A 16,877-nucleotide genomic window follows, 5' to 3' on the forward strand; every position below is an offset into this window, starting at 1 on the left:
AAAAAAATCCTGATTCATTTCATTTCCTCCAGTGACCCAAGCAAAGGTCACTGTCCTTTAAAAATAAATAAATAAATAAATAAAAACCAAAAAGCTGTCAAGACTTGCTACTGTTCTTGTTTTACTTTTCTTAATGAGGTCAGCCCAGGGTGCCCTGGCCCATGTTCTCTATTCTGGATAATAAAATAGGTCACTTGCTCCCTTTGGGTTCCCGAGTTTTTATCGACCATGACTGTACATGTTCCTCTTACTGGGAGGAAGATCAAAGAATGCTTCCGAGGCACATGGACATCAGCCTGGGACATAGGCCCCAGCCTGGCCCACCCTGCACTCTGGCCCAGCCTCTGTCCTCAACAAGGCTGTACAGAAGACAGAATGAGAAAAATCCCTCACTCAGCTGCATCTGGGAGCAGGTGGTAGAATATCCATTCCTGGACCTTAATTCTGCCATCTGACAGAATCACAAGCTGGCCATAGATGGTAGCAAAGGCATTCCCAACTCTGCAGCTCTGTGCTCCAAGCACCCTTGAAGGTCACTTGAAAGCTCTCAGACAGCAGAGTCTTCACGCCCAGTGTCCTGACCTGTGGGTGTCTTGCTCATCTCCAGTCCTGTGCCGCATCGTAGCATCATGTGTAGCTGTTAGGTCTACCTGTCCTCAGTTGTGATCTAAGAGGCAGCTTGGGTGCGTGGCTGGTGAATTTCAGATGTCCTGGTCCTGCAGTGCCACACAATGGCCTTTGTGTTATGCTGTCACCAGGACTGCAAAAGGACCATCTGTCTTGAAAGACAGAAAGACAAAGACCAATTTAAATGTCTTAGTACTGAAAAGAAAGACACACAGCACCCTTTTCTGAGTCCTGCAAGTATTGGGTACATGCTGCAAGCCGAAGCCCTTCCTCTCCCTCTGCCTGGGTTTGTTGGTGACCTTTTAAGGGGGAAAGCAGAATGTCTCCCTTGGCAGGGAAGAAGAAGGTATTTGGGGGGAGGGGTCCTCCATCTGCAGAGCTGGATCCTCTTAGCAAAAGGCCAGCCTTCCCCCCAACTGAGGAACATCATCATAGAAATGAAAACCCCCAGAGTGACTCACATGTACTTTTTGGACAATGGAGGAAATAGGATCTCATAGAAACTTGCTATTGAGAGATCCATCGGCCTTTCTGGCTACCTCTCATCTCACAGTTCAAATGCTCTGCATTTCTACGCATACTTGAAGTCTGTTAATACATATTACTAGCTGATCTTTATACAGATGCTCCATGGACCTCGAGTTTGCATTAACAGCTGCAAAGGCAAGGTGCTGTCAATTACTCCTGTTGGTCTCCTTCTGTGTCCATGAGACATCAGGTCACCACAAGCCAGGCACTTTGTGCAGAAGACAGATATTTCTGGTGCTGGCCATGATTGCCTACTTTTATAAGCATGATGCTCAGATCGCCAGCCCTAAAATCAGGGTTAGCCTCATGGAGTCAGACTTTCTCTGAACGGGTGTCAGGGAGCCTTATTTCACCCAAGACTCGCTCTGCGTTTGTGCATACGTGCGCATGCGCATGTGTGTCAGCACTGGGGCTTGACCTCAGGGCCTGGGTGCTTTCACTTGGCTTTTTTTTTTTTAACTCAAGGCTGGTACTCTACTACTTGAGCCACATCTCTACTTCTGGCTTTTCTTTCTTTCTTTTGGCTGGTTAATTGGAGATAAGAGTCTCAGACGTTTCCTGCCCAGGCTTGCCTCAAACCTCGGTCCTCAGATCTCTCAGCCTCCTGAGTAGCTAAGAGTGCCAAGATGCTTGCCTGTGCTGCAGTTTGCAAACTGCCGATAAGACCAGCAGGGTTTAATAAGACTCACTCATGATTACAAGAGAATCCCTGATTGCTGAGTGCTCAGTGTGTGCCAGGCTCACGCGAAGGGCTTCCGTTGTGGTATTTTCAATCATCACAACCACTCTGAGAAATGTACTATCATTGCCCCTTATTGTTCCGATAGGGAAACTAAGGCCTAAGGGATCAAGAATCTTAGGGAAAATATTTTTGTGTGTGCTGGTACTGGGACTTGTACTCAGGGCCTGGTCAATGCCCCTTAGCTTTTTTTGCTCAAGTCACTCTACCATTGAACCACAGCTCCACTTCCAGCTTTTGGGTCATTAACTGGAAAGAAATGTCTCACAAACTTTCCTGCCCCTGCTGGCTTCAAACCTTGATCCTTAGGTCTCAGCCTCCTGAATAGCTAGGATTACAGGCATGAACCACCAACGCCCAACGCCCAGCTTAGGGAAAATACTAAGTAGAATATTCTGGTGAGTCTGGAAAGAGTCAAGAAGGGTATCAGCCAGCCCAGTTGATTAAAGGAGAGGCCAGAAAGAGAAGATGGGGGGTCATAACCCCTCCATACCCCTCCCCAGGGCACCCTATGTGGGAAGTCTGTCTCCATGGTGGGTGGGAGCTGAGGATGAGCCCTCCTCCCTTTCTCCTGCCAGCCTTGACTTCCGAGAGCCCCAATGCCTTAGGCAGCAGGTGCACAGCCCGCCACCCCCCCCCCGCAACTTCTGACTCCCAGGGAGTCAGCCCCCTGCGCAGTGTGAGAGCCATGTCTGTTCCTCACCATTATCCCTGTTCCAGGCCCCCATTCATCAGAAGCCAGTCCAGCCTGGCAGCAGACACTTCCTATTCCTGTGCCCCTCCCGTACTCTGCCTAGGCCTCCGGAAGCCTAACGGCGGGTCTGAGATGAAAATCAGGTCCTTCCAGCTGCACCTGGCCGTGCTGGAAGGGAGCCCCCGGCACAGCTTCATATTCAGCCCTCCCCAGGCAGCCCTGGGCCCACTCACTCTCCAGCCTGATTTGTGCCTCGCCTCCTGTTTCCTGGTCACCAGCTGTGTGGAAAGTCCCAATATCCCAGGCTATTGCAGTCACCCAAAGCCCGTTTCTCCCAGAGCCCCAGCTGCATACGTCTTGGCCACCACTTCTGAGCCATGCTGAGCTCCTGGGTTGCAGCTGAAGGCTCTGGGCCAGAAGCATTCATAGGAAATAGGGGATGGCAGCAGGTATAGGTGCTTGAGAGCCTGTGTGGCTTTGTGAGCTCTGAGGGGCCTGCACAATCACTATAGCCTCACAGCATTCACTCCTGCATTCATTGATCATCCATTTACTTCTTCGTGCACGCATTCATTTGTTCCTGTGTGCATTCATACACTCACTCCTGTGTGCATGCATTTATTCACTCCTACATGTATGCATTCACTCATTCACTTCTGTTTATGTTCATTTACTCCTACATGCATACGTACATTCATTTCTGTGTGCATTCACCCATTTACTTCTTTATGCTGGCATTATTTATTTACTTGCTCATTTATTTGTTTCTGTGGGCATTCATTCAGTCACTCCTGTGTGCCTGCATTCATTCATTCCTATGCCCATTGATTCATTTCTGTGTGCCTGCATTTATTCACTCCTGCATGCATGCATTCACTCATGTGTGCATTTATCCATTTCTGTGTGCATTCATTCACTGCTGCATGCATTCCATCCTGTGTACAGTCATTCATTCCTTTGCATTCATTTGCTCCTGCATGCACTCATTCACTTGTATGCATGCATTCACTCCTACATACATGCATCATTCATTCGCTCCTGGATTCACACATTCATTCACTGTCATGTGTGTTCACTCATTTTACAAAGTGTCTTCTATGTGGAAGGTACTGGGAATGTTATAGCAAAAAGAAATGGTCCAAACCTGCCCTCTCAGAGTTCCCATTCCAGAACAGAGAGGCTAGCGAGACAAGTGAGTTGTGATGAGCGTTGGAAGATGAGCGCTCCAGGCTGAGCTGGAACAGGAGAGCTGAGGACCCGCTGCTTCCTCCGTGCCCACACAGTTACAAGCTCTCCACCCTGTGCTTGGACGCCCACAGCCTGGTGGCTTCCATCTCATTTTCCTTTTGCAGCTGCCCACGGGATCCTTTAGCTGAGAAGGGGACAGGGGATGCCCTGAGAAGCCACCTCTTTACAATGCTCCTCTCCTCAAGTGCCGGGGGTGATCCAGTGAGAGGCCAGCGACACACAGATCCCTGCCTGGCCCAGGCCCCTGCCTTAGTTTCCAGACACTGGCACCCACTGCTCTGAAGCTGTGGTTCCCATCTGGGCAGCCTGGGAACCTTGGGAGAGCCAGCCTCAGGGGGAAACATTTACATTTACCTAGGCCTCGGGGTACCTTATGCTTCTACCATCCCAGTGTACTGCCAGGTTGAGGTTCGGCTCCAGGGGCTGCTCTTGAGGTGAAAACTCCTAGGTGGATGTTCAGACCCTAAGAGGCTGCCTAAGGCAAAGTCTGGCTGGATTTGAACTCCAATCTCAGTTCCTAAAGAAGGTACTTCTTCCCCTATGCCTCAGTTTCCTCAATCCTAAATTGGAACTAATGACTGCAAATCTTGGAGCAGATGAAGTAACGGTGGGGCAGGCATGGAGTTTCTTTCAGAGACTGCTCATGACCTGCTCCTTTCATAACAGCTTAGGAATTACGCCAGCAGGAAGCAATGTTACGGAATCATAGCAAGTTGGCTCATCTAGTTCCCCTCCTGAGCCCCAACTCTAAATCCCAGGTGACAGCAACAACAAAAAGTTGGGGGACCAGGAGGATCTATGTGCAAATTTTCATATGGAAAAAAGCAGAGGACCAGCTCAAGCTAATAGTTACTAGAAGCATATTCAGACATCTCAGTCACTTAGAAGCTTCTAGATTTCCCTTTCTCCCCCGCCCAGGCAGTGAAGTGGGCAGCAATAGTTTAGGTCTTGCTTCACAGAACCTGTTTCAATTTAAGAGCAGCCAACCTTCCTTCCTCTAAAGATGAAACACAGTTAAAAAAAAAAAAGTTAAAGACTTTTTCAAACAATCCCTAAATTTGGTACTTACACTAATTATAGTTGCCATTTCAAATGTTCACATTTAAAATAGACATTGAAAAGAGAACATGGGACACAGCCCAGAGCCCCTGGGGGCCATGTTTTGGGATTCCTCGAACCAGCTTTCCCCAGACCTAATTTATACTTTGAGATGATGAGAGGGCTGGAGCCTGGAGGCAGCAGATGGCGAAGCCGGGCTCCAGGTCTGTCATTATGAACAGCAGTGAACTGATGGATGTTAGATTATAGTCATTTCCATGCAGTGTAAACTGTGATTCTTAACCTCCAGGATTGGAGAAGGGGTGACTATTGCCGGAGACTGCGTCTTTAAAGGGGTGACTGAATTAAAATAAGGGATCTTCAAAGGAGAATATTTTTAGGAGAGGATCACATAGGTGTAATAGCTATGTGCATCAGATCATACAATATTTATCCAAATGAACTCCAGGAAATGGAAACAAGAGGTTGGGTTTTTTTTTTCTTCATTGCTGTTTTTGTTTTCATTTCCTTTTGTCTTATTTGTTTGTGTATCTGTCTTTGGGAAGGTAAGGGGGGGCACAGAAATGGTGGGACATAGGGTGAACAAATGCAGCAGAGATACTCACTAGACACTATGTTGAAAATGAACTATACAATGTGGGGGTGGCTTGGGGCTGGAGAGAAAAACAGAGAGGGTAAGGGAAGGGTGACATTGTCCAAGAAGAAATGTACTCTTTGCCTGACTTATGTAGCCATAACCTTGCTGTGCATCACCTTTACAATAACAATAAATACACGAGGAAGGCACCAGGGCACACTTGTGGGACCAGAGGCATGACCCCCTACACAGGTTGCCAGAAAGGCAGCCCTTCCTAGGCCAAGGTCAGAGGTAGAACCCAGCCCTGCCAGTACTTGGAGCTTGGATTTAAGACTCCAGAGCTCACAGCTCTGGACAATGCAAGTTTGGGTAAGCCCACATCTGTGGGAACTTGCTGGAAATGCAGATTCTCAGGCCCTGCCCTTGACCTGCTGAGTCATCAGGTTTAGGCTGGAGCTCAGGTAATGGTTGCAACAAATCCCCTTGGGTGACTTGCATGCAAGCTAAGTGTTTGAGGATCACAGGGATAAAATATGATCAATATCTGGGGCTAGCCACCTGGGAGAGACTGGCACCTCTGGGAAGTAAGGAGGGTCTGCTAAATACAAGCATTCCTTTCTTAGGCTCTGGGCTGTCTGGGGAAGTTGCAATGGTTTGTTATTGGCCATTGTACGTGAGTGTTCATATTCAAGGAAGCCTTCTGGAACTTTAGGTGGATCCTTCCACCTAAACTCAGTACTGAGTTCTGAACAATGTGTTCCCCCAAAGATCCAGCATGAGCACACAGAATCAGCAGTTGATTGAATTTCCTGAGATTGTGTAGATCTTGAGGGTTCTACGCCCCCCCCCAAAAAAAACAAACAACAACTGGGATGCTTTTCCTTTCTGAAAATTAGAGCAAGGAGGTTCAATCACATTTCCCGTTTTGCCATTGCTGCCAGGAAACCCACAACCAGCTAAAATCCTTCATCTCAACTCTCCTATTTCTGCTTTTCCCCCTATTTCAGTTAGATTGCACATGCCCTTCCTTGTTCCTTTCTAGCTCCCAGTGGCTGTCAGTAACCCTGGTATCCCTGGCTTGTAGAACCACGACTCCAACTGCCCCCTTTGCCTTTCCATATCATTCTCCCCCAGGTGTGTCTGTGACCTGGCTTTCTGGGGTCTTCGTTGTCATTGTTGTTTGTTTGTAGTGCTTGGGATAGAGCCAGGGCCTTGCTGTGCTGGCTTGGCTCTGTTTTGATCAAGAGGCTGTTGGGCTAGGGTCCCTCCTAATCCATTATGACATCGTCTTAACCAGGTGCATCTAAATAAATATTCAACAAATAAGATCACATTCTGAGAGTATGTGTGGGCATGAATTTCTGTGTGTGTGTGGCAGGGGGGGGTGGGGAGATGTTGTGCCAGTATGGCCGCTATCTCTGAATCACTAGGAACCTCCTTCAGCTATGTAAGGTGGGACTTGCATACTTACTGCTAACTCTCTCATGCATTCTCTCAGCAAGTACTTATTGAGCATATATTATAAGGCCAGCACTTTGCAGGCACTGGAGTAGGGTTGTGGAAAGGCCAGCCTACCACTTCATGTGCTAGCATGTGGCAGGGAGACTCCTATATATCCATGTGATGTGCTCAGCATGAGCTCCAGAGTCACAGGTTCCGTTGTATGGACTGGTTTGTTGACAACACACAGCCTTAACAATGTTGGGAGGAGTTCATGGGGTAAGACAGGAAGCAACAAAGTGCTCTGTAAATCAGTCCCTCTTTTCTTCATGTGTTGGTGCATCTGATACAGCCTCAGTCATACAACAAAGATTATGTGTCAGGTGGAGCAGTTCACACCTGTAATCCCAGCTATGAGAGACTTAGAGGTAGGGGGATTGTGGTTCAAGTTGAGCCAGGGAAAGGTTAACAAGATTGTGTCTGTCTGGAAACCAAACTAAAAGCAAAAGGACTAGTGGGATGGCTTATAGCAAGCACAAAGCCCTCATTCCAAACCCCCTCTTCATAGTACTATAAAAAAGTGAAACAGATGATAAAAATACTTTCCCCCTGGATTATTGATTGCATTAAATAAGTTAATCGATACAGTGCATTAGTAACATAGCTGGCATGCAGTGAATACTCACATAATCGATGTTAGATATTATTAGCATCCTTGCTAGATATTGTACATAAAAGAAAATCAGAAAATTCTGCTGCTTGCCTTCTGCAGTTTTGGCATACACATGGTGTCATTCATGCCTTGGAACAGGGTACTTGGAGAAACTGGGCATTGAGCCTTAGTGGCAAAATCTAAAGCAAGGGACCAAGTGCTGAGGAAGAATATTCTAGAAGATTTTTTTTTCCCTGTGGGACTCTGAACAGAATACATGCAACCAATTGGACCCCTGGAACAAATTGGACTACATCCAATATGAAAAGTGGCCATATCTCTGCACTTAGTGGATCTAACTCTTTCTGTAGACTATGCAGCCAGGGCTTTGGGGGGAGGGTAGAGTGGAAGGGAGGAAGAATGTTGACTGGGGGTCTTATGGGATTGCACGTTCCCACACAGGCCTCTCCCTGAACCCTGACTCCAGCTCAGGCAGGGAAGCTAAGGTCAGAGAGATCCAGGCCCCACATTTGGGTCAAGGTACCAAAACTGGATCTTAAGACACAGCAGGCCCAGTCTCTGTACATACAAGACTAGTACTTTGTCCTTAGGGTGGGGATGAGCTTCACTGACTGTTGTCACTTGGCCTGTGAGTAACCAATGGTCAATAACTTGTCAATCATTCCAATTTGGGAAACTTCCTGGGACAACTGGCTTTACCAAGTGGAAATTAAAAATGTATAGGTTGAGTAACCCTTATCTGAAATGCTTGGGACCAGAAATGTTTCACATTTCATCCACTTTTGTATTTGGGGATATCTGCATATGCATAATGAAATAGGTATCTTAGGGATGGGTTCAGATTTAAATATCTAATTTCTATCACACGTACCTCACCCACATAGCCCTAAGGTCATTTGATCCCCTATTTCGGATGCGCCTGGTTTGGACATTGACATAGAAGAATGTGGAATTTTCCACTGTGGTGCCATGTTGGTGCTCAAAAATGTTCAGATTTGAGGCTGGAGGCATGGCTCAATCTCCAGCACTTCAGGGGTTTTGTTTTGTTTTGTTTTTTGCCAGTCGTGGGGCCTGAACTCTGGGCCTGGGCTCTGTCCCTCAGCTCTTCAGCTCAAGGCTAGTGCTCTACCACTTGAGCCACAGCGCCACTTCTGGGTTTTTTCTGTTTATGTGGTGCTGAGGAATCAAACCCAGGGCCTCATGCATAGGAGGCAAGCACTCTACCACTGAGCCACCTTCCCAGCCCACCGCTTCAATTTTTTTAAAAGAAAATCTAGAGTTGGGCATATTCTGAATTTCAAATGTTCAGATTCGGGGCATCTTTGCCTGTGGTATTTAGCTAACAGGCTCAGCCACCCTTCCCAGCACCCATGTTCAGATAGTTATTATTGGGTAACACACCACGCTGAATGGCTTCAGACACATGGACTGCCTACTCAATCAACCCTAGGCCACCAGCCTAGTCCTGGTTTAGGTCATTCCCATTGCTGTGGTCACTGGGTGGCTGGCAGTCAACTCTGGCCATCAGAGGCGCTGTCTGGTCTTCTAGGAGTCTGGGTAGGGCTTTCTCACAGCATGGTGGTCTCTGGGGTAGCACTGCCTGGAAGAGAAAAGAGCAGAGACTGTGGGATTTCCTTACAGGCTCTAGAATTTTCCATCACCTCCTCCACTGTGTACTAGCAGGAGCCAGGCACAGCCAACCCACATCCGAAGTTGAGCGGTGAAGTAGATGCGCATGATTCACACATACCTCCCTTCAGAGCGAGTCGGTTATTTCTGAAGCGGACATAGTAAGAGTCCCCATGCTGAGGTACACTTTACCAAGCACCTTGGCAGTAGTTGGCTTTCTCTCTGGGGGGGTGAAACATTTAATGGAGACAGTGCCTAGCTCACAGTGCTGTGGCTAGCAAGGCTGGCTGAGCACTGAAGTCACCTGAGAAGGAATCTTGCACAGAAGGGCTCCTCAGTTATGCAGTCTGCCGTTGCCATGGTCGCCATCTCCATCATCACTATCTTTGCTGTCCTGAGGCCGTGAGAGGAGGCGGACGCGGAGCTCTGCGGCCAGCGATACCAGCTAGGGGGGATCAAATTCATTTTCTCTGCCCATTACAGAATGAAAGGGCAAGAGAGTGTTTAAGGTAAATAGAGAACGTTTATTTGAAAGGAAAGGAAAGTCATGAAAGGGAATAGTGAAATTCTCCACCCAGACAGGGGCCCAAAGAGGAGTCCGATGGAGTCCTCTTGGAGGGTAGTTTTGTAGGACGGGACTCCTCCCATACCTCTTCTCTTTGGCTTTTGTGCCAATAGCTAGATGGCTTGGGCATGACCTGCCCTGGCTCTTTCCATTGGTCGAGCAGGCATCCCAAGGCATTATGGGAAGAAGAAGTGTAGTGAGACACTATGAGAACAAGAAACGCCATGATGGGATCCATGTTATCTGCTATGGGTTAGGTCCATCTTTTTTTTTTTTTTTTATCCCTATCTGCCTAACAGTGCCCCTTTCCCTCACACACAAGATATCCCCTGGGTGTCCAGTGAACCCAGGGTTGCTAATGTAGGCCCATCCCAGGTGCCCTGTGCATGGGAGGGAAGGAGTGAGCGCAGCCCATGTTTCTCAGTTGGGAGTGCGGGGCCAGCTTTCAAGGTCCGCTGAGCTCTGGATTCTACTGACTTGGCTGTCCAGGTAGCTACACTGACTCATTTGCATCCTGAAGACTCAAAGCTACCCACAGTCTGACCTGAGGAAGCAGTGAGGCCCTGGGGCTCGGCAGCCACAGGAGCTGAGCACCCCAAGCATGGTTTGATTGAGGGTTGCCTTGTGTGGCTGTTCAGTATTATGGCTATTTAGTGGAAGAAATGATCTTCCTGTTGTGTGGCATGGGACCTTGTTGGGCCTTGAAGGATGCAGCCCATAGGGACAAAGAGGGGGAGATTCCCCAGCTGAACCCTGGCCCAAGGAATGCCTGGGCAAGCAGAAAAGAGGGAATGATTGTCTTCCCAGGAAGAGCAAGGAGCAGGAACGAAGCTGAAAAAGCAGAATGTGAACACGAATATATCAATGTGTGTATGAGCAAGAGCATGCCCTTGGGACAGGGAGGAAAATCAAGCCACCATGTCACCTGCAACCCCAGAGCAGCCACTACTTAGCCCTTGTACGCCCGGCTTCTCCATTGCTTTATGATGGACAATTCCTTCCTTTTCTGTTGAGCAGAAGGGCCATGGTGTACATTTGAGAGAGGCAAATCACAACGATAGGCACTAAGCCAGGAATAGGGTTCCATGAAGAACTCTTGAGTGTCTAGACATTGGAGACCAAGATGGTGGCAGACTAGGAGAGAGAGGCCTTGGGCTTCCTATTCCTCATGGAACTAAGGACTAGTTCAGGTAGAGGGTACATATTTTTGCATAGACTTTTGCCCTCAACATCTTCCCATGTGGCTCCCTGTGGCTCCGTTGGTGGCCTCCTCTCTGCCCTGTCCCCTCCCCCTGTCCCCATAAACTATGAGCATCTTGGGTTGCCATTCCTCCTCATCATGCAGAGCCCGGCTGGTCCCCTGTGGAGTCACCAACCAGGCCTCAGTAGCTCGATCCATGATCCACACGATCTAAACAAGCGTTGAGTTCTCCTTCTTCTTGTGTCCCCTCTGCAGCTGGAGCTCTCCAACACTGCAGTCCTGCACCAGATGAGGCGAGACCAGGTGACAGACACCTGCCGAGCCAACAGCGCCATGAGCCGCAAGCGACGGGTGCTGACCCCCAACGACCTGAAGCACTTGGTGGTGGATGAAGACCATGAACTCATCTACTGCTATGTGCCCAAGGTGGCATGTACCAACTGGAAACGTCTCATGATGGTCCTCACCGGGCGGGGCAAATACAGTGACCCCATGGAGATCCCCGCCAACGAGGCCCACATCTCGGCCAACCTGAAGACCCTCAATCAATACAGCATCCCAGAGATCAACCATCGCTTGAAAAGCTACATGAAGTTCTTATTTGTCCGGGAACCCTTCGAGCGCCTGGTGTCTGCCTACCGCAACAAATTCACCCAGAAATACAACACCTCTTTCCATAAGCGCTATGGCACCAAGATCATCAAACGCCAGCGCAAGAACGCCACCCAGGAGGCCCTACACAAGGGGGCTGATGTCAAGTTCGAGGAGTTCGTGGCTTATCTCATTGATCCCCACACCCAGCGGGAGGAGCCCTTCAATGAGCACTGGCAAACCGTCTACTCGCTCTGCCACCCCTGCCACATCCACTACGACCTCGTGGGCAAGTACGAGACCCTGGAAGAGGATTCCAATTATGTCCTCCAGCTGGCAGGAGTGAGCAGCTACCTGAAGTTCCCCACCTATGCAAAGTCTACGAGAACTACCGACGAGATGACCACAGAGTTCTTCCAGAACATCAGCTCCGAGCACCAGACGCAGCTGTATGAAGTCTACAAACTCGATTTTTTAATGTTCAATTATTCAGTGCCAAGCTACCTGAAATTGGAATAAAGGGGGCTGGGGTAGAGGGTAGGGTGGGGGAGGGAGAGAATCCTGCTTTTTAATTTAAGATTTTTATTTGTCAAATGAATTATATGGATATGGGGTTATTTTGTAAATTAATATTTCCTCGGGGAAGATGCTGCTAGCAGCATTGGTGAGAATTATTTTTTAAAAAAAATCCTTCGTCGGGAAGGACAGCTGTCTTTGCAGGGGAACAGGGCGATTGTCCTTGGTTTTTTTTTTTTTTTTTTTTAGAAGTGAATACTGCAACACTGTCTCAGAGATTTCCTTGTGTTCTGGTGAATTCCATGAATTATGCATTCCATAAATTCTAATTAATATTATTTATAGTTATTTAAACATGGTCTCTGTATAGATTTCTTTTGTGTGTGTGTTTGTATGTGGCAGCAGACTGCTATGTCTTTGCAGAGGAAATCTATGGTCTGTGCTTCTCTTTGCAACAGTTCATTTGGAGACATGCTGGTTCTCCACATCAACCTCTCACAGAGTTGTATAGTGACAACCCTTGTGATGTGCATAAATGCCATCATTCAGGAATTCTGTTAGGAATAAGTAGGTTGTTATTGCCCTTAGGGCTAGGCCTGTGGTGCATGCCTATAATCCCAGCTGGGTGGGAGGCAGAGATGGGAGGATCCCAGTCTGAGGCTGGCCCAGGCAAAAGCCTGAGATCTCATCTGAAAAAACAAACTAAAAGCTAAAGGGCTGAGTCATGGCTCAGACCTCTAAGTTCAATCCTCAGTACTGCCAAAGAAAGAGGCATCATCACAAAGGACTAACTCTAAGCTAATTTCAATTGACCCCAAAGTCCCTTCCATGAAAGAAATGTGATTTTTTTTTGTAACCCAAGCAAAGAGCTGATTTTTCACCAGAACTAGCAGTCTGGTAGTCTAGGCTTTTATATAGAAATGAACTGGCAGTGCCAGTTGTGGTGAAGGCAAAGTGACCATAGCTTTATAGTCGGCATGTATTTATTGAGCATCTGCTCCCTTCTAGGCCCAACTATATAGGCCTGCAGACAGAGCATTGGACAAAGCCAATAGTCAAGCAGCTTTACATGGACACAGGGAAGCCAGCTTGACAGTGAGCAAACCCATGATATTCCTGGGTTTGAGGGGCTATTTGTGAGCAACCCCAGGAGGTCCATAACCCTTTCAGCTGTGCATTTTTCTTTGGCCCAAATCTGAAAACCTCACACTTGGCTCGGTCCTCTCTACATGGTTAGTAATCTAAGGTCATTACCCAACACAAGAAATGCAAAAAGTGTTTCCGCTCATGTGCCTGTTGCAATTTGGTGGTCATGGTTTCTTTTAAATCCCCCCAGGGATTCTCCAGGCACAGTGTGGAACTGTGCTATGATTGATTAGTGATGTCTGCCTGGATGAGGAAAGGGGAACGTGGTCATCTTGCATCCAGCAGCCACATTCTCATACAGAAGCATTAGCTACTGCTTGCTGCATTTAAGAGTGAGTGGCATGCATACATTTTGGGATTTTCAATGGTCTAGCATTTCTACCCCTTCTGAAGGTCAAAGATGAAGATTCATACACACACACACACACACACACACACACACATACACACACACACATTCCAAACCCTCCCATGTCCTCCAGAGGCTAAGAGACCTTAGGCCTCTCATGGCTGCTATGCATAAAGCAGCTAGGACAGCCTCTGTGATTTAATCTGTGCATCTTCACTGGGAGACTGTAAACCTACTACTTCCTGGGAACATCCCAACCTACTTCCCCTTTGCAGTCATTTCTGATGATTTTTGGTTGAAATTTGAGCCACATCCCTCTTACAACTAGTGAATGATTGGGTAGCAGATACTGTATATAGTAATAATAATAATAATAGTTCTAATGATTGGGAAGGGTGGGATGGGTAAGTTTGTTTTGTTTTTGATGCAGTATGTAGTGTAGAGGTGGGGATATTCTAAACAAAAGAATGAATAATTTATTCACAGAAACTATGAAAATGGTATTGTTAAGCTCATAGCAAGCTCTGTGAGCAGCAACTGCAACATCTCACCGAGGAAATTATTTTATATAATGTGAGCAAGATGTGCTCCAGAGAGGAGCAGGCTGAAGCTATTTATAGCATGTAGGTACCTTCTTCCATGCTATCTTTGCTTTGTGACAGGCCCAGCTACTACACTTTTGATAGATAGAGAGTTATACAATGTGTTTGACCAAACAGCATCAGTAACTGTAATTTGGAGTCTGGACTCTTTTTTTTTTTCCAGACAGTGGGTGCTGTCCTCAGAAATCAGCTCCCACTAATGAAACAGGTCCATTAAATTCCTAAGGTGTGATCTACAGAAAAAGAGTTTTCTGGCACATCCCTTTGGTGTGGTACAAATGAAAAGTTTTGTGATCACATATCCTTGGGAAACAAAGTGAAGTCCATTTCCTTTCTGCAGGAGGTTTTAGAGCCTTGGATACTTGAAGAGCATTATGAGTTCCCAAGAGCATTATGGCAGCATTTCTTGGACTTACCTGACCTGGACAGTCTCTTCTGCAGATCACCCCATAGAGCAGGTGTTCTGCAAGAGAATCTTTAGCTTCAGTGATTTAGCATGTGAGATCTGCTGAGGGTAAAAACTGTCCCCAGCCTTCTCCCTAAACAAACAAGGAAGCAAAACCAAACTAGCACTGCAGTCTCTATATAATTTATAGAATACAGGTACTTTATATGACATAGATTAAACTTTTACTTAAGTGCAATGGTTTTAATCCTGGATTCTGCCCTCAGACAATGATTCTATTTCAGGTGGGCGGAGGGAGGTCTCAGGAGGCTGTAGATGGGAGAGAGGAAAAAGAGGGCAAGTAAGTTACACAATGACCCCCTCTCCAAACACACACACAGTGTAAGGTTGTTCAGTGAGAGCAAATGATCACATGATAAGTACTACTCCATTTTCATAGTTTGGATGTGTTTGCTCTGTGCTTTCTTTTGTTTGTTTGTTTGTTTACAAATGGAAATTTACATCCACTTCCCATGCTTTGCATTTCTGCCCCTAACTTGTAGTGCAGGCTCACCACATGCTGCATGCCCTTCGCTGGCTTCAAGGGAGAAAAGTTGTCCTTTGGAGGATGGATGCAGCTACTCATTTCTGAAAGGACTCCTTCTCCTCGTGTTCTGTTTTGTGTTCATGTTTTATTTTCTTATGATATAATTTTTAATTGATCTGTTTTACAGAAGGTAGAAAGTATTCCATGTCCTTGTCAAAAAAAAAAATCTATTAGTGAGGTATGCCTAGCAAACAAAAGGCAATGGTTTATTTGGCTTTTTGTTGTTTTTGTTTTAAAGAAAAACATTTGCAAATGCTTTTGTTCTCCCATGCTTAGCTGGTAGAAGTGCAGGCGGGAGTCTGGCTGCCGCTGTTTCCAGAACCAGGTACAGTCAGAGGACAAGGATGTTTCCTGCTTACCCTGCCCCTTTCACTGGAAAAAGTCTAGGCTATCAACCACAGGACTCCACAGTGCCAGCCCTGCCGTCCCCAGCTGGTCTGGGAAGAATAGCAGCAGCCTGCTTGGGTCCACAGAATGGCTGTGGGCACTGGAGACTTCAGTCTGACTCATGCTTCTGGGAACAGAGGCATAGAAGCACAGGTTTAAGCTGTGATGGTAGAAAGCTCCAGAACAAAGTGTGTGAGTCCTTGCCATGCTAAGTTGGTAGGGTCTGAGCCTCTGCAGAAAGCAGAGGGACTCTTCTTGCTTTCCCAGTCACCCCTCTGCTTCCCTTGCCCAGTCTTATTCTACACACACACACACACACACACACACACACACCCTTGCCCAACTCTGTCACTGTCAGCAGGACTGACTACATTGCTCCCCCTAGTTCCTACCACCAGCACCCCTTGCACCCCTTTTCCCATTACAGCCCACTGGATTCTAGATAAACAGGCAACAGAATTTTCTAGAACCAGCTGGACACTTGGCTATTAACAGGCGAATTTCCGTCTGCAACTCTTTGTAAGGTACAGAAGGAGCTGCCCGTACTTTCTCAGGCGCATGCCCAGTGCGGCATATGGATATACATTTAACATCTCTGTGGCGTGTCATTTTTTATGTATTTGTATGCAGTAGAAGTCTGTTGTAGAAAATGCTCCCTGTATATCTAATGATACTGTTAAAGAAAGCTGAATTCCACATTGCCAACAAAAAGCGTGAAATGTTCGTGAACCTTCCTCCAGGAAAAGCCATTCAAGCCTGATTATTTTTCTAAGTAACTTCAATTAAATTGAAGGGAAAAAAAAACTTTTGTGCATGGTTTGTTCGTGGCTCATTAATAAAAGACTGTAGGGGTGGGGTGGGGTGGGCGGGCTGTGCTTCCTGGCATGCCGGGGGCCCTGCTCATGCGCATCAAAGGATGAAGACATGGCAGCTGTTGGCCAGCTCAGCCATGGTAAGACCACCACGTCTATGAAGTCTTGAGGAGGGATTCATGAGAAGCCCCTGATGTTGTTCTACCATGCATGTGAACAAATAAAGCAGTGGGGTCATCCAGGGGTTCAGTGTCTGGTGGCAGAACCCCAGGCCTGGGACACTGAATGACACGCTTCTCAGTGACCTCTAAGTGCTCCCACTTTGAAGCTAGGAAGCGTCAGACTTGTACTTCCAGCCCCAGTGAGTCAGTTCCTATCTAATGCCACCAAGAACCTAAGTACCTCCCAAATAGGCTCCACCTCTTAAAGGTCCCACCACCTCGACACTGCCACACTGGAGACCAAGCTCTCAGCACAGGGAGACTGAATTTCTCTCCTGGAG

General features: G+C 47.2%; 1 protein-coding gene across 2 annotated transcripts in view; it reads left to right on the top strand.

The window, feature by feature from the left end:
* The window catches only part of Chst11 (carbohydrate (chondroitin 4) sulfotransferase 11), a 201,645-nt gene extending 187,979 nt beyond the window's left edge, over positions 1-13,666 (top strand). Inside the window, exon 3 of one of the 2 annotated variants that reach the window (XM_013022721.1) lies at positions 11,236-13,666. In XM_013022721.1, the coding sequence (XP_012878175.1) occupies positions 11,236-12,090 (855 nt within the window). In that variant the 3' untranslated portion in view covers positions 12,091-13,666. The remainder of the gene's footprint in view (positions 1-11,235) is intronic. The other variant, XM_013022714.1, reaches the window with a different exon arrangement.
* Positions 13,667-16,877: the final 3,211 nt, after the last annotated feature.

This window comes from Dipodomys ordii, unplaced genomic scaffold, assembly GCF_000151885.1.
Source record: "Dipodomys ordii isolate 6190 unplaced genomic scaffold, Dord_2.0 Scaffold3, whole genome shotgun sequence".
Lineage (NCBI taxonomy): Eukaryota > Metazoa > Chordata > Mammalia > Rodentia > Heteromyidae > Dipodomys > Dipodomys ordii.